Below are 21958 nucleotides of genomic sequence, written 5' to 3'. Positions count from 1 at the left end.
ATCAATAAATTATTATAATCAAAGTGTTAATCATCTCAAGCTGTTTTCTTCAACGTCTAATTTATATGATGTGTTTCCTGGGTTTGAGGTTAGTTTGTTTCTCAGACTCCTGATGTGGTGATCAGGCTGCAGGACGTCAGACAGACTTCTGAGGATCTCTGTAAATACTCAGTATTTACAGAGATCCATGCTCTCTGTAAATACTGAGTATTTATAAAGATTAAAGAGTACATTCTGAACAGTTGACCCCAGAGAATAACTCACAGCACAGAGCATTGTAATGATAAAAGTGGGTTTAACACGGGAACTCTGCAAGTATGCAAGAAAAAAAACAAAAGTGTTGATGATCTTTGACATCAAATCTTTATTCTTTAGTATTATTCATTCACAAATAATGAGTTCTCACTGAGCGACTTGTCTTTGCTTCTCCTTTCTTTCCTCCAGGTTCAGTTGGTGGTTTGACAAAAGCACAACAGCTGCTGCGTCACATACTTCCCTTCACGGAGATTAGTTTGTCTTCAAAGACTTTTCTTCTGCAAATCAGTGGAAGAATCTGAAGATCCTGCAGCAAAGTCGAACGCTTCCCTTGAAAAAAGACGTTAATGTTGCATCTTTTATACATCTAGTTAAATAAAAGTAGTTTATTGAAGTGAGTTACATGAGGTGGAGTACATCCACACATGGTTCAACCTGAGGATGCAGATCCAGGTGTCTACACCAGAATGTTTAAACTTGTACAGATATTAGTGATATTTTCAGATTTACACTTGTTTGGTGATGTTTCTATAGCAGAACTATTACAATACATTTCACAGCAGACACTGACCAGAGTCCACTGTCCTGTTGTTGTACTATAAATAAATAAATAAATAAATAAAGTATATTTATAAGGAGATATAATGACCCAAGTCTTCCTCCAATCAGGATCTCACGCACTACCCAGTGTAATTTTATAGTAACACATATTGGAGAATATCAAGCTGCAGAAAATGAAACGTTTCGTGTATGTTGAGGCTGCACGTCTGCGGGTTTATGTCTTTATGTAAACCAGTTGCAGAATATCGTAGAATCAGTCTCACATCTGCAGCTCATTTCAGGGGGGGTGGGGTCAGGCTGCAGTGTCTGGGGGGGGGGGGGGCATAGCAGTGGACCATCACAGCATCCAGCTCACTGTTTATCTGATCCTCAAACAAAAGCCTCCCAGTTCCTGTCTGCTTAGCGCCTCAAATCTACAATCTGCTCTCCCCTCTCCTCTTCTCCTCTTCACTGCCAAGATGTGATCCCTCTGCTGTGTGATGAGGAAGATCTTTTCCTCCTGACACTGTGAGCTGTGTGATGAGGAAGATCTTTTCCTCCTGACACTGAGAGCTGTGTGATGAGGAAGATCTTTTCCTCCTGACACTGAGAGCTGTGTGATGAGGAAGATCTTTTCCTCCAGACACTGAGAGCTGTGTGATGAGGAAGATCTTTTCCTCCTGTACTGAGAGCTGTGTGATGAGGAAGATATTTTCCTCCTGTACTGAGAGCTGTGTGATGAGGAAGATATTTTCCTCCTGTACTGAGAGCTGTGTGATGAGGAAGATATTTTCCTCCTGTACTGAGAGCTGTGTGATGAGGAAGATATTTTCCTCCTGTACTGAGAGCTGTGTGATGAGGAAGATATTTTCCTCATGTACTGAGAGATGTGTTTCCTGACAGATGCGAGTAAATCAACAGGCCTGATTTATTATCCACAGGCTGGAGAGCGGCTGCAGCTACAGGAGCTTGTTTTCTCTTTGCACTCTGGGAAACTCATTTCACAAATAACACAAGCATTTGGTGGACAGAGGATTTCTTTATCCGTGGCGCCCCCTAGTGGTCAACACGTGCAACTGAGTTTATTCTTGGATCAATTTGATTTCGTAGTGAGATTCACAGACCTTTTGATTTTGTCCCTAGTTTGATTTATTCTCAAGTTTTATAGAATTCTGAAAGGCGAGTACACAACAAACAAGGAGCTCTGACAGTTAAATATTTTACACATTTAAATCATAAATTCTTGCTCTGGCTCCCTATTAGTTCACTGTAACTTCTTGAACTCAACATTTTTGATTCTTCTTTTCATTTTTGGAGGCAAAGAAATGTTGTCTTTGAAGAGTTGAAGGTAACACAGTCACTGATCTATGAACTATTCCTTTAATACTAACCAGTTCCTCTTCTGCAAAGGTGTGTTCGGATGAAGCATCTGTCATGCTGTTAGTTTGTGTTGGGAGGAATAACATGAAGCAGCACGTCAACAGTTTTGTTTATTCAACATATTCATCATATGCAGCAACACTTCTGTACAGCTTAATAACATAAATATTCACCACACATTTCTGTGGTTGATTCGTCAGGTTTTTTGTAGCACCTTAAATAAATTAAACCTGACTTTAGTAATCTGACACTGAAGTTCTACGGCAAAGATCACTTCCAGTCCCGTCAGTCAAGAGAAGAAAGTCTGTATGAGGGTCAGATATTTAAAGCGAAGGAGAGAAACATTATTTACAGGCCAACATTATAATGAACCAGACTGCATTCTTGCAGCATGAACAGAATATCTTGTAATCACGGAAGATCTGTTTCCAGGAATTTATTTTTTGATTAAACAAACCTCTAAGTTGGCATATTTATAGAGTGCAGCAGACGAGCTCCATATTGAGCACCGTGCAGCCCGGGCACATTCAGGGGGAAATGAGGAGCGAGCTGGATGAGGGTCTGAAAGCACGACGTGCTGCTCACAATACACCGGTGCAGACCTCCATGAGAGCTGACAGGTGGTGAGTGTGTCTGCTGGCAGCTCCAGAGAAGCAAAAGATTTCAAAACTGTGAACTGAAAACACCCAAAGATCCTGAGGTGTGACCTCAGGAAACTGCAGGTGTGTGTGGTTGTATGAGGTACTTATGTGAAGTCAGTGTATCAGCTGCAGTAGATGACGAACGCAGAGCAATGTACCATCTTTGGGAAAAATCCATAAAACATATTTACCGTGTACTTCCGCCAACATGGAGCGGGCTTTATTAGCTGTACTGCAGCCAGCCACCAGGGGGCGATCCAGATGTTCAGGCTTCCCTTCAGGGGAGCATGTCGTCCATCATTAACCACCATTAACTCATGTGTCAGTGTTCTGGTGTCGAGGAGTGAATCATGTTCACCTTCCGACAACAAAACAGTTTAAACAAATAAAATATTCTTCCAAAACGTTCAACTTCAAGAGATTCAATAAAGCAACTTTATGGAATTCATTAACGACTTCCTGCACCTCCTTCTAAATATACTAATAACTCACGGAGCTCTCCGGCTCTATAAGCACATTTAGTGGAGTTATAAACACGCAGCCAGGATTGCTGCCTCCTCCAACCTTTGTTTGAAACAAAGCTGTCGCCAGGCGCACTGATCATCGAGCATCTGGAGAGCGTCTGAGTGCTGCTGGGACGGAGACAGACTTTTGTTATCCAGGAATTGTGACTGAGCATGCACGCTCAGTCATTTCACATTGTAGCAGTTACTCAGCAGTTACGGTACACAGGCGAGTTTACGGACATGCATGCATTTTCCCGGCAAGTCCAGGATTTAATCCAGCAACCTTTAGTTGAGCTATACTTCTGATGTTGCCTCTAAAATCTAAAATTAGATTTAAAATTAGAGGCACACTCTTCCATGTATTTAACATGAAATGCTATTTAAGACGTTATAGCTGCAATTTATAGTTAAGATTACACACGGGTTCCTCCATTGGGAACAACTTATGCAAACTGTAAGACTTTAAAAATCATCTTCATCAACCCAGCTGTGAAGGGAGCAATGCTGAGTGCAGAGTTATCACTTCCTGTCAGCAGGTTAAGTAAGTTTACATGCACACTATAAAAACATTACGTACATACAGTACATCTGCATCGTTACTGCTGTTAGTGTAGAAAACACCGACATCCAAAGTAGGCAAGAGAATTATCATTGGAGCGGTAACACACAGACTGACGGGGTCCAGTTCTGGGGTTCGAACATCCATTTCTCTCAGAACTGCTTAAGGTGTTTGCATTCTAGTAGTTATTTAACCACCTCCCTTTGTATTCAGAGGGGTGGGGGGCAGGGGGGATAAAACAATAACACTATGTCACACAGAAGGATTGGACTTCATCTGAAAGCTGGACATTGATTCTGAGATGCAGCTCAACACTGTGTAACTTGCAAGTCTTGAGGTGAAAGTGCAGCTTTGAAAAGAAGCCGTCTACTGTCATCACATGTGATGCCGTGTCCACCAGCGGACCCTCACTGATAGCAGAGGTAGCTGATGATGAGTTTCGGTACATTCAGTTGACCTATGACCTTCAGAGCTCTGGTTTCCAGCTTCGTCCTCACTGCCAACCTGCTGAGCTGCTGCAGGTTCATGGGGGTGGCTGGAGAAGAAGGAGTCGGATATAAATGTTTAAGCATCATCAAGAAGCTAAAAGTGTCAACTGGCTCCCAAACTGGATGTCTGAGCACTCTGAGTGAGATTGGTAACTGTACGTAACTGGGGGAAAGTACTGTATGATATCCATATAATTATTATTTTTATATAAATGTTTTTTACCCTCATCTGCTTGTTTTTAAAGTCTAAAAACTGCTGGAATTAAAAGTGAAAATCATCCCCGTCTCATATGCATCCAATTACTGTTACCTCATATATATATATAAATATACAAACAACATCTGTTGTTGACCATGATGCCCATTTATATAAATATATATATATATATATTTATGTATGTATATATATGGGCATCATGGTCAACAACAGGTGTCATCTGTCTGATACTTCCTGGAACTGAAAAGTGATCCTCTCTTGCCCTCTGCTGGTGCCACGTCGACGCTACACTGTTACATCCACCTCGTCATGTTTGTTCTCCATCTTCCTTCTTTACTGAATAACTTACTTTCATAAAACTGCAGGCAGGTTGCAGAGGGAGAGCCTGGTGTCGTGTAATCCACAGGTTTCCTGTCGTGCTGATCTCGGGCGTAGACGTTGGCTCCGAACTCCACCAGTATCTCCACCATCTCAACCTGCATGCTTTTGGCAGCGTGGTGCAGCGGAGTCTCGTGTAGCCGGGCAGCATTCACTTTAGCACCTGAAGGAAAAGGGCAGCTCAGGTGAGCCGGGGGCACGGAGCAGCTGGTGAGATTCTATCACTTTATTATTGTAAACAAATAGCCATGAAAAAACTAAACCAACAATGTGTTTGCTCATTGGTCCAACATTAGTCTCTCAATACTTTCTTCCCTAACATGGTCATTGACAAAATTACAATCTTAAAATGATATTCCCTTAAAACTTTTCATATAAGAGAAATTTGAGTCAGTACGTCTTTGTTATTATCACTTTAGTCAACGTAATTGTGTATCACGATATCTCACTATATGATTTCATCACAATATGACTGAAACGTGCAAATCTGCAGGCGTGTCCACATGTATGACTCTACACTGTTTGCAGGTCAGGTAACCAGCATTGGAATCAAAACACCATCCATCTAGATTTAAAATCTGAGAGTAAACAAAATAACAAGATCTAAATTTAAAGCCATGCAACATCTGGTTTGGTACATTTCCTCATCCTGACACTCGCCTGCGTTGAGCAGCACTTTAACACAGTCCGTGTGTTGCTTAGCACAAGCCACATGTAGCGGGGTCCCGTAGTAAATATCGTACGCCTCCAGACAAGCACCCATGGAAATCAGGAGCTTCACACAGTCTGACTTGCCTGGAAATGAGAAGAAATATTGTGTCATACAAGTTTATTATAAAGATTAATGTCACACAGAAACTAAAAGGCCCTCACCTCCCATGCAGGCCTCGTGGAGGGGCGAGGCCGTGTGGGAGGTGAGGGCAGGGTTGCTCTTGGCGCCGTGATCCAGCAAGAGTCTAACACACTCCAAACTACCTGCCGAGCAGGCGTCACACAGCGGCGTGCTCCCGTCTACATTCCTCGCGTCCACCTGAGATGCATTTCCAGACAAAGGATACATAAAGTACTTCAACCTTTTCCTACAGAATCATATTTCCTCTCCTTATTTGTCTAATAACTCGGAGAAATGGTTCAATATTTGTAATGAGTGAAATTAATATTCAAACGTCTGTTCTCTACAAAAGTCAGCCCTGATGTGGCATCTGTGTCCCCGGCTCACCTGAGCTCCAGCGTCCAGCAGCAGCCGGACACACTGGGCCTCTCCGCGGAGGCAGGCCTCGTGCAGCGGTGTGATGGAGTCCACCGCCACGATGTTGACTGAAGCTCCGCTTTGGATGAGATGCTGCAGCTGTGAGGTCTGGCCGAGAGACGCCGCCTTGTGCACCTCTGTCCTCTCTGACCAGCAGCCTGCAGCAGTACAGTGAATAAATACACAATTTAACCGTCTGTTCTTGTTTTATTGTAGCTGTGCTGTAAATACAGTGTTTAAAGTAAACTACATTTATCAGAATGTATTAAAAGTTTCTTTATAAATTATGTATATATATTATTTTCTCTATCACATCTTAGAAAATAAATTCTAGTAGATGTTTCTTAAAAAACTGTAGACAGATGATTTTAACCATAATTTATATTACAATAAATATCATGCTTGACAGCTATGCCAAGATTAATATCATCTGTATGTACAAATACATCCAGTTGATATTCACCTCTAAGTGGAGTCAAACATACAACATGTTGACTATTCCTACTGTATATACACGGCATAGATAGCTATTTGTAATTATATTTATAATTTATATAATACCACAGTAAGAATACTAGTAGAAATACTCTGTCACAAGTAAAAGTACTATATTCAATATATTACTTAAGCAAAAGTAATTAGCATCTAAATAAACTTTAAATACCAAAAGTAAAACGACTAATTATGCACAACAGTCAATTTAATAATAATATACACATTAAAATAATTATTGAAGCTTTAATGTGCTCAACACTAAAGTGTTGCAGCTGTTAAAGGAGTTTATTTATTTTACTATATAGCTTGTGAATTTCACCAAAGGATCAATAACGCTTATTGTAATATATACTAAATAGATAAATAATAAATAAATGATGTGTTGATTATATTTTGTATTATTAATCTGAATCAAGTAATCAAATAAATGTAGCCTCTGAATTTAAGTGGAGTATAAAGTAGCAGGATATGGAAATATTTAAGTACAAGTACCTCAAAATTGTACTTAAGTACAATACTTGAGTACTTAGTTACTGTCCACCGCTGGAAGCTAAAAGCAAATACTTAAGGTTGTATATTCATAACACAGCTGTTGGCCACAGCTAGCTAGCATGTTAGCATTCCCGTTGACAGTCCTACCATACATGCCGAAGTCAAACCGGGTCAAGACGATCCGAAAACCGGATAGTCTAACCGGCCGAGTTTATGTCACACTCACCGATGTCTCCAAAGAAATATGGAATAGCATTTTCAATTTCCATTCTGTTTTGTTTTTTCCCGGACGGAATTCACAACCAGCCGCAGAGACATGAGATGTTTGTAAACAGCCGCCTCCTGGTGATGTTTACATGCGGCTGGAGTCACGTGACTTATATATGGAACTCGAGGTGCATGCTGGGAGATAAAGTTGTTTACACCACATAGGCTATTTAATGATCTTGGAAGAACCTTTTATTTTATGTAAGGATGAATAATGCAACACAATACACAAAATCACATCGTCACAATTTACTATACAACCAGTGTTGGGGAGTGATGAGATACAGTCACATTTTTATAGTGTTTTAGTAGTTTAAATAATTTCTTTTGTGCAATCTTTTGTGTAGTTAACTACTGAAACACATACAAATAAACACATTTGAGTGGTATTCTTTGCTGGCATGTGACTTTATTGTATTATATTTTGTCTTATTTTTTTATTACATTAACTACTTTTTCTAAATAGCCTCAGTTAACCAAACTAGATTTCTTCCTGGTGTAGCTTTGCTGTAGTTCAACTTCTTCCAGTGTGATGTAATTGGTAGCTTGCAAAGCTTTCAAAGTAGCTTCCCAACACTGAATACAACACAAATTAAGCTGCAATGATCACATCAATCCTGAGTAACATTAAAGCCTCATAAAATAAGATAAATATGGTGGATAATCTAATGTGTTTTGAATTATGAGCAGCTATGTTATCTGCAGGAAGTGAAGATCAGCTCAGACCTGTTTGTTTGGACTTATGAATTCATTACAGCTGACATTATTTGAATGTTTTTGGTCGACCTTGTATGATTAAATCCCCCCTCATACACTGTGATAACAGAGTAACTGTGTCTCTTAGAATCAAAGAGCAAGAGACTCCTTTTAAAGCTGCCGTTCTGCACCGACATGCAACAATCATACAGTAAGAAATACTTAATGAAAGAGGCACAGAGACTAATTTCTACACTTGATTTGTATATTGCTTTATATTGCACTGACTGAAGTCATGCTGGTATTTATTTGCACCTGCTAACGCTAAAACCTGTAACACGTGAAAATATTGTTCTCAGGAACCTTAAAGTCTCCATATTGAAAGGTTCACCTTGAATGCAGGCGTCGTGGAGCAGCGAGGCGGTGAGAGATGTGAAGGGTTCACTTTGGCTCCATATTCCAAAAGTAGCCGGGCACACTCCAGGCTGCCAGGAGCACGGGCGTTACACAGAGGAGTGCTCCTATGGATGGAGCATACATCCACCTGGAACAACCACATACAATACACTTTTTATTTTTTTATTAAAAGTTTAGTGGTGCACTGACTAATACCATTAAAACCAGTATGATCTAAATAATGTTTGTTCTTACTTATGTGACAGAGGTGTTGACCCAAATCCATGGTCAAACTTCTAACAGGTATTATTTATTATTTATTCTGTATTAGATGGCATCACCTGACACCAGTGTGTGTGTGATGAAGTCGTGGGTGGATAATGAGACAAAGTTGTTTGGTGTCTCTTTGTAGTTGTTTTGAGTCAGCTTGTAATTCTTTTTGGTATGTGTGTAATTGTCTTTTGCCTGAGGTTGTTTTGCCCCTTGAAGTCATTGTGTGTCTCTTTGTAGCTGTACTGTGTCTCATGGTAGTTCCCTTCTGTCTCTTTGTGGTTGTTTAGTCCCTCTTTGTAGTTCCCTTCTGTCTCTTTGTGGTTGTTTAGTCCCTCTTTGTAGTTCCCTTCTGTCTCTTTGTGGTTGTTTTGCACCTTTTCATATTGGTTGTGAGTCTTGTTGCAGCTTTTTAGTCTCTTTGTAGTCGTTTTATGTCTTTTGTAGTCATTTTGAATCTCTTCCTCGTTGGTACGTGTCTCTTTGAGTGACATTTTGTAGGTGAAGGCCAGGGCCCCCCTGACACTTTGGGCCCCTGTGACTGTGCCCGCTAGGCCCGTTCAGTGACCCTCCATGGATCCATGTCTCAATTTATTTGAGCATTTTATTTCTTCGGCCTCATCTCTGATGGGGATGACGAGGAGTACAGAGAGCTGACACAGGACGTTGTCCTCTGGTGCCAGAGGAACCTCCTCTTGCTCAACGCAGGGAAGACCAGGGAGCTGGTGGTGGACTTCAGGAGGCGCCATCATTCTCTCCCAATACCAGTGAACGTCCCGGGAACGGACATTGAGATTGTAAAATCTTACAAGTACCTGGGTGTTCACCTGAACAATAAACTGGACTTGTCAGATAACTCTGCTGCTCTGTTTAAGAAGGGACAGAGCAGCTTTATCAGCTGAGGAGACTGCGGTCTTTTGGAGTGCAGTGGGCTCCTTAAGACCTTCTTTGACTCTATGGTGGCATCTGCTATTTTTTATGGAGTGGTCTGCTGGGGCAGCAGCATCTCGGCTGCTGACAGGAAGAGACTGAACAGACTGGTGAAGAAGGCCAGCTCTGTCCTGGGGAGCCCGCTGGACACTGTGGAGGTGGTGGGAGACAAGCTATCATCTCCATTGGACAACATGTCTCACCCCCTCCAGGACACTTTGTCCGCACTGTGCTGCTCCTTCAGTGACAGACTGCTTCACCCGCGGTGTCTCACGGAGAGATACCGTAGGTCCTTTCTCCCTGCAGTGGTCAGATTGTACAATCACCAATTATCACTGCCATGTGCAATATTCACTCTTACAATTTTGTATCAATAACTTTGTACTTACACTATTGTTACTGTATTTTATTCTATTTAATTGTGTACTCACCACTTTACTTTCTTGTTCTTTTGCTGTAACACAGTAAATTTCCCCATCGTGGGACTAATAAAGGATTTCTGATTCTGATTCTGATTCTGATTCATATCTAAAGACAGGTTTGGTCCTTCGCACATGGGACCATGGGTGTTGATCCCACCTGGGCTCCAGCCTCCAGCAGCAGCCGGGCACAGTGGGGATGAGCCTGTATGCAGGCTTCATGCAGCGCAGTGATGTTGACCACCGTCACCATGTTGAGCGATGCTCCACCTTCTATCAGCTGCCTCAACTGCAGTTAGAGAATCCTTGGATTAGATTTGACACATAAAGTGAGAGTCACGAGCAGGACTAATATGATTAACTAGACTTCACTGCTGCATTTCTTGGCTTTTTTAAGAAACGATGAAAATAAATGAGTTCAATTAATAATGACAGCAGCAGAATATGCATATTAAATAAGTGGAAGTCTAAGCACCCACTACATTAAAACAATGGGGAGCAACCCAGCTGAATAAATGTAAAATCAATGAAAGGAGCATAACAGAATACATTTATTATCTGCTCTGACTCTGTATTGATATAGTATTAATAATGGTCCAAATGATGTGAAATTGCATATTTTTGATAGAAAAATCTAAAATGTTCTCAGGGGAATACCAGGTGTGTGCGTGAGTGTGTGTGTGTGTGTGTGTGTGTGTGTGTGTGTGTGTGTGTATGCTGTGTATGCTGTGGGGAAGGGGTGGGGCAATGAAATAAGTAAATGTGTTAATGATGAATGTACTCAAAAACTCAATACAAAATATTAGTTAAATATGTTTTGGAGACTTCACTCAGTTTTCAAACAGACACTCTTGCGTCGCTTCTCTCAAGTGATTGACAGCACAAGCCCCGCCCCCCCAGGCGCCTGACGCTGAACCGCAGCCCCTTCTCATTTCCAGCCCCGCTGATCTCCATTTTCTTCTTTCCCGATATTCAGTAGCAGAGGACTAAAGACTTGAAAAATGAATGAAGAATACGACGTTATCGTCCTGGGCACCGGACTCACGGTGAGAGATATTTAAACTATGCGGTTTCGCAGCGTGGAAGGGATTTGCAACCTGTTACCAACGCAGTTCGCGCTTGACAGTTCGGCTTTGAGCTACCGAGGCCTAATCAGCAGAGCTAGCGCTAAGTAGATAGCTTAGCCGCTAACCCAGAGGGAGCGACTACCTGTTAAGTCAACGGAAGCGGAGCAAAGTAGCTAATGCTAACTGTTAGCACTATGCTATCTGCAATTGCTATCAGTGTCTGCAAAGATTAACGATACCTAACGTAAAATGTTAACGTACACAAGATACCATCAACTGTCACTCTGTTGCTGTGGTTACTAAGTATGACGTTAACTGTGGGTGTAGTGGGCCCAGTTATTTAACCGGTTATTTGGCAGTTGGGCGCCGGTCTCTCAGTCAAGATAATCGGATGATTCGTCTGCTAACATTAGCTGATCTAAATTAAGCTAACTATTTAGCCTGCTAACAACAGAATAACGACGTGTCAGCGTCACCGAGTAATCTTTCGTTTACGGTTCCCGTCTACTCGGTTGTTGCCTTTTCTCTAGTATTGGTGTAATTGTATTAAAGCTAGCTACTTATCCGGTGAATGTAGTAAAAACGTTAAGTAGCTCGCTCACTAACTAACGTCTTGAGTTTTCTCCTGTACGTGCGGTGGTCTCAACTGGCTGGGGAATACAATTCAATCGTCGTATAATAACATTAGCTTAATAATTGTCTCAAAGTTAATGAAGCCTCAACACTTTGAGTAAAAACGAGAAGACATTTGGGAAAATAACAAAGTGACTGCTTATCAGAAATGGCAGGATTAACGTTAGTTTGGACTAACGTTAATAGTAACTGTCAGAAAGTTTAATCAGTAGGTTTGTTAACCTGTAAGTTAACTTGAACTTCCTGAGTCGTTTTAACTGCTGATACACTTTAGTGTGAGGTGGCAGTTTATTGGCTATTTCCATCAGTGTAGTGGTTGTTTACCCGGATATTAACTCTGTCAGCATTGCCATGCAATGGAAATTATACTTCCTGACAGAAAGGGGGTTGGTTAAGTTCTGGTGGGCAGGCTGTTGATTTAGCTCACATTTGGGTGTGGTTCCACCAAGACTGAGGAACCGAAAGTACACTGTAAATACTCTGAGCTCAGTAAACCGCAATTCAGACAGCCAGTTGTTTTATTTCCTTATATAAACAATTAACTTCTGTATAGCTGACATATTTCCATTTTTTATGTTACACACTAACATTAGGACTGCCATAGCTACTAACTCAACTGGTTACACATAATTATAATACTATATACTAGTTATACACTAGTTTACACTAGTTTTTACGTCATTGGGTTAAGCGACTGGGGGATGGGTTTTCCCATCTGTCCACTACTAATGACACATAAGAGGAGTGACTTGGCACGTGAAATCAAACTGTACCTAAATGCAGTCTGGTTCACATAATGATGCTCTCTTGGTGATCCAGAGTAAGCAGCTTTTTGCCTGAAGACGACAGAAGTGAATAGGACGGCAGTTCAGTGGTTGAGGACTGAGGAATATACCAAGACTGGTGGTTTTACATCATTCAGTGCGTCACAAATTACTGCTGGAAAACCACCAGTGGTAGTGGGGACAATATTAGTGATGGAGAAATATTTTACTTGACTACCAACAACAAAAGTGCAGCGGAACAAAACTTTGAAACTATTTTAATAATCAATTGATCGTGAAGTCAGTTCTCAAGTTTCTTCATCTTATGTGAAAGTAAACTGAAATATATTTGGGTTTTGGACTGTAGGTAAGATAAAGCAAGACATTTAAAGACGTCATGTTGAGGCATTTTATTCACTATTTTCTGGCATTTTATACACAAATCTTTAGTTTGAAACAGCAATTTATCAAGAAAATTGGTAGATCTCTCCATAAGGAAAATATTTGTTAGTTGCCCTAAAGTTAATTATACCAAAGTATATCAAGTGAAATTGCTCATTTCCTAGTACTAGATTACTTTTGCATTCTCCAATAAGAAGTTTACAGCTGCTGCCATCTTTATGCCCACCAATAGAAGGAAATGGTATAAGGAACACAATGCTTGCATTGACTCAATGTAATGAATAAGGAAGCTTGTGTAGAAGTTTCTGGCATCGGCCTGCAAGGGGTGATTAGCAATCACTAAAAACCTGCATTATTACGTTATGTTTATTTTATATTTATTTTATTGACTAAATGCTGCTAGAAAATAATTTTCTTAAGAATCAAAAGTCCTCTGAATCCAACACATTCCCATCTAATATATAAAATCCTCGCATATTTTGCATGTAGAACTTTAATCTTCTGTGTAAGTAAGAGATGTAAATTCTTGTGACTTTAAACACTTGAAGGCGTGTTGGAAATGTTCAAGTTTCATAAAATCACAACTAGCATAGACCTGCTGTGATTGTAATTTCATGGGATGTTTTTGAACTGCAGAGACACATCCAGCTCTTGTCTTCTTTGTTGGACTTTGTTGCTTCTCATTCTCTCTGATTTTTATGGGTCTTATGTGATAAAAAATGAACTGAGACTGTCTTTGGTCCCAATGTTTTGTACTGGCTTGATTTTCTGCCTGACTGTACACTGGATCAGTGTGTTTCCTCTCCGTCAGCACGACCACTACTATCCGGCTGAGGTAGTGATGACTATGCTGCCTCTGGCTCTCTGTCAAAGCCTGTATTTATATAAGCAGCAGTAGGTCCGCTTCAGTCACATGTCGCCCCAAAATGAATGACAGTGACACATCAGAACTGCTATTTTCTCCTAAGAGATTTATGTGCAGCCTGAATGTATGTCCTTTAAGTCAATGGCAAAGAAAGATCATACAATCGATGAAACCCAGACATTTACAGTCGCGATCAGTTTTCACTGGGACATGTTTTATTCTGGGAATTTGGGACAGCACCTATGCAGAAGCTATCTCGGATGTTGCAGGATGTACAGAAGTAGGAATGTCACTGAGCTTATGAAAGGGGCGATGAGTTGTTAAGTTAAATTGAGGTTGACCACATGTCCAGTAATCCTATTCAATTTCAGATAATATCGCCACTCATGGTCACACAGGAAATACGGAGGGTTTACAGGGTGTGCAGTCCCGCCAGCTAAATATAATTTCATTGATATTCATTTGTCATCCTGTCCTGGAGACCGCACGTTAAGTGTGGAGACACATTTCTTTACTAAAGTTACAGATAATGGACCATGCGATAATTTTACAAGTTCATTGCATGTTACACTTGGAAGCAATCTATTTAGGGCCGCTGGAGCTAAATGTGCGGCGGCTGGTGCACCTGATTGAAACTAGACGAAGGCCGTGAATAATAACTTTCTCTAGATCTGCTTTTATTGAGGAGAAAACATCAGTAATATTGAATTTTCGACAGTCACCTGTCAGGGTTGTATTGACTTTACTAGAACAGATTAAATGTTGTGCGAGTGAGCCTTCATTTACCATAATGTAATAAGTGTAGAGCAAGTTTTGGCTTCTGAAGAGTCATACTATTTTATACTAATTGAAAGAAACAAATGCTACAAACCCTGACACTTCCTGTGTCATAACAGGCCACAGTTTCTACACTAAGGCAGTTAGTTATGCTCCACGGTTTATTGTCATCTAAGAACAAGTTATACCATGCACCGCCATATTTTTAGCTGTCATTTGATAGTAAAACTTGTTTTAGCGTAAAGTCCAAACAGTCACATGGTGCACACAGTAATCACATTATGGCCTTTGATCTGTGTGAATTCCAGGCTCCAGCACACATGCACATTTTCCCTCATCATAACCGAGGCTCAGACTTAAAGCCATGTGAAAGCTATCATCATCCTCCCAGCTCCACAGAAGCATGTCGGGCATTATGTTGCTGTTGGGTGTGTCCGAACTGAATTCTTGGATACACTTGGTTCTGTTAAACTTTGTTCCTTCCTGCTTTTGTCTCCAAAAACATCTTTTTATTTTTTTCCACCCTCAACACTTTCACACCTGAAAGCTGTCCAGACAGACGACCTTTCGCTCATGTCTGACAGTGGCTCAGTCAGTAGGGGCTTGGACTGTGAGCCGTAGGGTTGCTGGTTCAAGTCACCTAAAAAAATGGAGTGTGACTGCTACTTGGAGAGGTCCCAGTTCACCTCCTGCCCTGCCGTGGTGCCCTTGAGCAAGGCACTACTCCTAGTAGTAGACTCCTGGTACTAGGATGGGTTAAAAGCAGAGAACAAATTTCACCGTGTGTGACCATTAAAAAGAGGCTTCAATTCTATTCTATAAGCTTGCTTAAGCATCCTTAAGGCCCAAAAAATGCAGGAAACTGAAGCCGTATCATTAGGATGCACCAGGTCTGTGGACTTTCCCAGCATCCTATTGGTTTTGGTCTAATTCCTCTTCTGTTTTGTTTCTCTCCCAACAGGAATGCATTTTATCAGGCATCATGTCAGTGAAGGGGAAGAAGGTTCTGCACATGGACCGTAACTCCTACTATGGAGCTGAGAGTGCCTCCATCACGCCTCTTGAAGATGTAAGTTGATCTCTGACCCTGCTGGCTCGACTTTGTGATATTTAAAACATACATACTGTATATGTGTAATGTGTAATATAACTTTATACGCTATTACATCCTTTTTTTTTTGTACTTCCTCATTACTTGCACCTCTCACAAAAATCCACGTAGATGCAACCGAACCAGAAATACTTTTTACTGTTGAGCTCCACAAGGCCTGTAAACAGACTTTGATGTGTAAAATCACTGGATTCCCCTTTTAATGGTCATCTTGCTTTCTGTGAGGCTCATCTGGTGTAATCTGAAACTTGTGAGTCACGTCTGCTTCTGTGTCTCCCTACAGCTCTACAAGCGCTTCAGCCTTCCGGGCAAACCTCTTGAATCAATGGGAAAAGGCCGGGATTGGAACGTGGACCTCATCCCTAAATTCCTTATGGCCAACGGTATTTCTTCTTCTGTATATCAAATACAGCTTTATTTTGAGACGGAAACCTCTGACCTTAAAGCGCAGAGTGCCTGCACAGTCTACCAAATATCTGCTGTACGTCTCTTTGATGTTGTTGTTAGTGCTGTATGGTTTTGATATTTAAAACATCTGTAAATAGCCGCAGGAACCACAAGTAACACAAGGCACACTATCTACAAAGGCTCTAACATCACATTGATGTTGATATTTGATAAATGTTTTCATTGATCAAGCAATAGCCTGATTTGATGTTTTTGTGAAAGTAATGTGGATGTTTGCATCTTCTTCCCTCAGGTCAGCTGGTGCGCATGCTGCTGATCACAAAGGTGACTCAGTACCTGGATTTCAAAGTGATTGAGGGCAGCTTTGTGTACAAGGGGACCAAAATCCATAAAGTCCCCTCTACTGAGGCTGAGGCTCTGTCATCAAGTGAGTTATTTGAAGATGCAGTGACAACGACTGAACGGGGTTATAAAATGTGGGAACAGTTTGAAACCATCGAGGAAATGTTTTCGATTTATTTGCTGCATTTGTGTCTTTCTATAGATCCAATGAAAGAAATCTTTACCTTTTTTCTTTTTAGTCCTTGTTTTTAGTTAGTAATGTTGTTTGCGTCTAACCCTTAACACTCTTAGCTGCTGGTTGCTTTTCACACACTTTGTTGCCTTCAACATGGGTCAAAAGTCCAAACTCTCTGTCTCCTAAAGGTCTGATGGGGTTATTTGAGAAACGGCGCTTCAAAAACTTCCTTCAGTTCATCTCCAACTTCGATGAGAACAACCCCAAAACCATGGAAGGCCTCGACCCCCAAAAGACACCTATGAGGTCCATTTTTGAGAAGTTTAAATTGGGCCAGGAGGTCATGGACTTCACCGGCCACTCCCTCGCCCTCTACCGTACAGACGAGTCAGTGACTTCTCTAGTGGTTTGATAAATGTTATTTTAATACCTTAATTGCACGTGATTGGTAGAGTTTTAAATGGTCTCCATCTCTCTCCCCTTAGTTACCTGGATCAACCTTGCATCGAAACAATAAACAGGATCAAGCTTTACAGTGAGTCTCTGGCCAGATATGGCAAGAGCCCATACCTGTACCCACTGTACGGCCTGGGAGAGCTGCCACAAGGGTTTGCCAGGTAGGGACTCTCCTTTTGACACACATGTGTACCACTCTGTTATATCTGTGTGCTGCAGAATACAGTCTAGTTAATTTGCCACGTAAATGGTGTTCCCATCAGGGATTTAGGCATATTTTGCCTATTTTCCACCTACTCTGTGTCATCGTTCGTCTGCACACACTGCAGTGACGGAGCTGGTTGAAAATCTGCAAAATATCTATATATACACAGCAGCATCAGAAGTGTGAATACAGCTCTTACAAACCATAACATTCCAGTAACTATGAATGCAAAGCAAGTTATTGTAGTTTGAGCATATCCACACAGGTCAGAGGTCGCAGCAGAGCTTAAAATTCTTTTGCAATTTGCGTCAGAATCATACTACTCTTTCTGAAAGTCATAACTCAGTCCAGTCTGAACACACAGCAACACGCATGCATTATACAGGGAACACTGGAGACTATCAGATCTGAGGTCTGAAGATAGTTTGTGTCAAATTATAATTTCATGTAGCTCATTACTGTTCATTCAACTCTTATCTTTTGATAATAGGAAGTAACTTCTCACCTTGTGTTTACATTCCAGGCTGAGTGCCATCTACGGCGGGACGTACATGTTGAACAAGCCCATAGATGAGATCGTGGTGGAGAATGGGAAGGTGGTGGGAGTCAAGTCTGAGGGAGAGGTGAGCATTTAGCTCTCGAATGTGTTGAATTCCTTTGTTAAACATAGGAATGTTCTCCAGGAATTAAACCTTTCCCTTAACCTCTGACCTTTGGCTGATTGCCCATCACAGATCGCCAGGTGCAAGCAGCTGATCTGCGACCCCAGCTACGCTATGGATCGGGCCACCAAAGTGGGTCAGGTGATCAGAGTGATCTGCATCATGAATCACCCCATCGCCAACACTAACGACATCAACTCTTGCCAGATCATCATCCCTCAGAATCAGGTCAACAGGAAGCATGGTGAGCGCGCACAAAGAATATTAGTCTTTCATTTCTTTATTATCTTAAATAAAATACATCTGCACAAAAAAAAGACTTTGTCCTTATCATAGCTTATTACTGTATAATCCACTTATGATGTTATTCTGTTCATTAACCTCAGTTTCTTTGCTTTACAGACATCTACGTTTGTATGATCTCCTCTGCTCACAATGTGGCCGCAGGAGGTAAATATATCGCTATCGTCAGCACCACAGTGGAGACAGCCGACCCTGAGAAGGAGATCCAGCCAGCCCTGGACCTGCTTCTGCCCATCGAGCAGAAGTTTGTCTGTGTTAGTGACCAGTTTGCACCCACTGACATGGGCACCGACAGCCAGGTAGGAACCTTCTTCTGCCATTTGAGCATCCTCTTGTTTCCACTCGCTTCAGTTAATAGAAATGTTTCAGACTCAGAGCGTGAGTCCATAATGCCTTGTTTTCTGGCAGGATGTTTGGGAGTGTTTCTTCTACGACAACAATATCTCATGCGTATCGCCCTCTAGTGGCCGTGGTATGCTAGACTAGCATCACCGCTTTATCTATTTGTTTCACATTGTTCACACCCTCGCTGGCAACATGTAATGTCCGCCCGCCCGATCTGCTCCTACAAACAGGCTTTCTGGTTTTTGTTTCGATGTGTCTGTGTGAGATATTAAGCTCAGGATAGACGAACAGCCAAAACAAGCTTCTTCTCAATTTTTTGCTGTGACTTCAGCAGATGTGTCAACACTAAAGAAACACGTTGGATGCAGATCTTTCTCTAGGCAGGCCGTGTGTGTTCTCTCCTCATTGGGAACAGAGACACTGACGCTCAGAAAAAAATGCTTCGTGAACACTCGGCCATATAAAAAGTTTGACAGTTAATATATTCTGTCAGGATTCCAGCCATTGTGACAATGACCATTATAAGATCAAATGTCACTACGACCTCCTTGTGCATCTTAAGCTCAAAGGCAGGATTAATGCTGTTAGCAGACTTCTTACTTTATAGATCAGCTCTGTCGATGTTTATGTTGTAAACTAGCTCAACTACTACATCAAATACTATACCCTCGGCTAAAGTTTGTCACAGGATGTGGAGCTCATTGTAGCAGGTGAAGGAACCTCAAGACTTGCTGTTATTTAAGAAACATCTCTGCAGCACTTTGCTTTACTGCTGCTGTGTGAGCAGGGAAAGTTATCTCAGCTAAACTTCCTACAAAGGAAACACTTCTGTGGTCTGTTTCCTTCCATCTGATCACTTTTTCATCGCTTTTTAATGTCACAAAAACTGTGTGTAAACTTTTATTTTAGTTTCTTTTGTTGGCATCATTGAAAAGAATACTTCACCCACAAAATGATCATGTGTTAATCAGTTACTCACCTCGTGTTGCTTTAAATTCTTAAAGAAAACTTTGCTTTTCTCACATGCCTCCACGGTGCATGAATCAACAAATGGAGAAAAGTCTTAAATACAAACATAAATGAGACTTGGATGACCCGGCACGAGTTGTGTAAGAGTTAGTAAACGGATGTTTTGATATAGTTTTACTGGAGTGGATTCTTCAGGCCTGCGAGAGAAACAAAGTTTTCTTCAAGAATTTAAGGCGAGTGATTTGAAGTTGAAGTGATTTACAAATGATACTTTGTGGTTGAAGTATTTCTTTAAGAATCAAGAATCTGACCTGTTCATCTCTCTGCACTGAAAGAACACTTCAGATAAAAGACCTCTTTGACCTCTATCTGACTTTTCTCCTCTAGATTTTCATCTCCCGTACATATGATGCCACAACTCACTTTGAGACCACCTGTGACGACATCAAAGACATCTACAAGAGGATGACGGGCTCAGAATTTGACTTTGCCGAGATGGAGCGCAAGAAGCAGGACACCTTCGGTGACGCCGTAGAGTAGAGCCGCGAAGTCCGCAACACTCCTGATTATCAAAGACGACGCTGCCGACAACTGAAATCTTACAAAAAATAGAAAACCTACACAAAAATGTACACACAAATGGGCTGGCTGATCATCTATGTATATGATTTGCCCCTTGAGGAAGCTCATGATATATAGAGAGATATGATATAGTATTGTTGGTTAGGGTTCAGGGAGGGGGCTGTGCTTTTTCAAAACTCATTGAGACGGATGTTGCACTAAACACTGGTTATGCCTAATATACAGTAAAACCCTACATTCTTCTGCTTCATCATGTAAAGTTGATGCATAGTCCAAAGATGCCAAATCAAATGATAATTCATAATCAATAGTATCTTACATAGCAGGTATGTCGGGTGGGGGGGAGGGGGTCCAATTTTTCTGTCATTGTAAAAAAAAAAAAAAAAGGCGTTTGGAAGTAAATATCTATTAATCAGTTATTGGTCTCTGCAAGTGTTTTGTCATGTCGGGGTGAGAGAAGTGGCTTGGCTTTGTGAGTCTGAATTAAATAATGTGAGTAGTGACGTGTTCCTCGCAGGCCCAGCGACAGCAGACGGCCGAGTGAGGTGGCACCTCCACCGTCAGTTCAAATTGTCCGCCATTAAAGGGTGTGCGGTCTTGATATCTTTGTGTCTTTTAAACCTTTAACTGTCTAATCTCGAGCACAGCCAGTTACAAACTATAAACCAAGCCACAAGAGTGACTAGTCCAGCAGAAACCCAAACATGTGTTCAACAACTTGAGTTGCTAAAGTGCTTCAGAGACATTTAGATCCTGTATCATGCAAAGTGATGGAGAGCCAGACATTAACAGCAGATTCATGGGAAGTGTGGTTGACTGTAATTGCTTAAGAAGGACCAAATGTGTACTGCAGCAGTATTGAATTGAGAGCCCCGTGATATATTCTGTCTTGAACAACTTTTAAAAAACAAACGTCTTGGGCTTAAATGATTTCTGTACTGCAAAGTAAAACCTTTGTCAAAAATCAAAGCTGTGTTTGATCATTTTATTTGTTCTTAGATTTCAGACTGTCTGGTGGTGAGTTTGTGCAACACAAGTGAAACGCTCCTCTAGAAGTGTCTTCTTACTGATGGAGGACGAGTCGTCCCTGAACTTTAGACTGACTCAACAACTTAACTGGTTATTTAGAGATCATTTCCACAACATGTTGCATCATGATATTCAAACGATGATCTTCAGGGGAGTTGCACGCTGTTAATGTTATTTTATCTCTAGGGTTTTCTTTTTATGATTCATAACAAACATGGCAAACTTTCTTTGCAGTTTGGGACTCTTGAATAATGTTGCAGTATGTTTATATCCAATTAGGAACAATGGAAATGTTCACGTATCTAAAAATGTTTAGATTTTAGATTTAGATGTTACTGAGTTATCAGTGTTGAAACAAGTTCATCCATCCATCGTCTACCGCTTATCCGGGGTCGGGTCGCGGGGGCAGCAGCTCCAGTAAGGAACCCCAATCTTCCCTTCTCCGGGCCACATCCTCCAGCTCTGACTGGGGGATCCTGAGGCGTTCCCAGTGAGGAGATATCATCTCTCCACAGAGTCCTGGGTCTTCCCCGGGGTCTCCTCCCAGCTGGACGTGCCTGGAACACCTCCCTAGGGAGGCGCCCAGGTGGCATCCTTACTAGATACTCGAACCACCTCAACTGGCTCCTTTCAACGTTTTTTATATCTGAAAGCTCAACACACTTTACTTCCTTCTGCAAGTCTC

The 21958-nt window shown here is 41.3% G+C and overlaps 2 protein-coding genes and 1 pseudogene across 2 annotated transcripts; 1 reads left to right on the top strand and 2 right to left on the bottom strand.

The window, feature by feature from the left end:
- Nucleotides 1-4277: 4277 nt before the first annotated feature.
- LOC115028605 (ankyrin repeat and SOCS box protein 13-like) lies at nucleotides 4278-7556 on the bottom strand. Its single transcript, XM_029462478.1, has 6 exons — nucleotides 7427-7556; nucleotides 6184-6371; nucleotides 5838-5994; nucleotides 5625-5759; nucleotides 4936-5127; nucleotides 4278-4416 (listed from the first exon to the last, which is right to left on the bottom strand). Exons 1-6 carry the CDS (start codon nucleotides 7467-7469, stop codon nucleotides 4289-4291), a joined length of 843 nt encoding a protein of 280 aa, XP_029318338.1. The 5' UTR covers nucleotides 7470-7556; the 3' UTR covers nucleotides 4278-4288.
- Nucleotides 7557-8468: 912 nt separating this feature from the next.
- On the bottom strand, nucleotides 8469-11132 carry LOC115028641 (ankyrin repeat and SOCS box protein 13-like; annotated as a pseudogene).
- Nucleotides 11068-21213, top strand: gdi2 (GDP dissociation inhibitor 2). Its single transcript, XM_029462302.1, has 10 exons — nucleotides 11068-11224; nucleotides 15648-15755; nucleotides 16081-16180; nucleotides 16498-16632; nucleotides 16911-17109; nucleotides 17208-17339; nucleotides 17907-18006; nucleotides 18118-18289; nucleotides 18448-18647; nucleotides 20050-21213. Exons 1-10 carry the CDS (start codon nucleotides 11180-11182, stop codon nucleotides 20200-20202), a joined length of 1344 nt encoding a protein of 447 aa, XP_029318162.1. The 5' UTR covers nucleotides 11068-11179; the 3' UTR covers nucleotides 20203-21213.
- The last annotated feature ends 745 nt before the right edge of the window (nucleotides 21214-21958 follow it).

The sequence above is a fragment of the Cottoperca gobio genome, chromosome 23 (genome assembly GCF_900634415.1).
Source record: "Cottoperca gobio chromosome 23, fCotGob3.1, whole genome shotgun sequence".
NCBI classification, from domain to species: Eukaryota; Metazoa; Chordata; class Actinopteri; order Perciformes; family Bovichtidae; genus Cottoperca; species Cottoperca gobio.
Note: the sequence above shows the minus strand (reverse complement) of the source record. Positions and strands in the feature narration are given on the sequence as shown.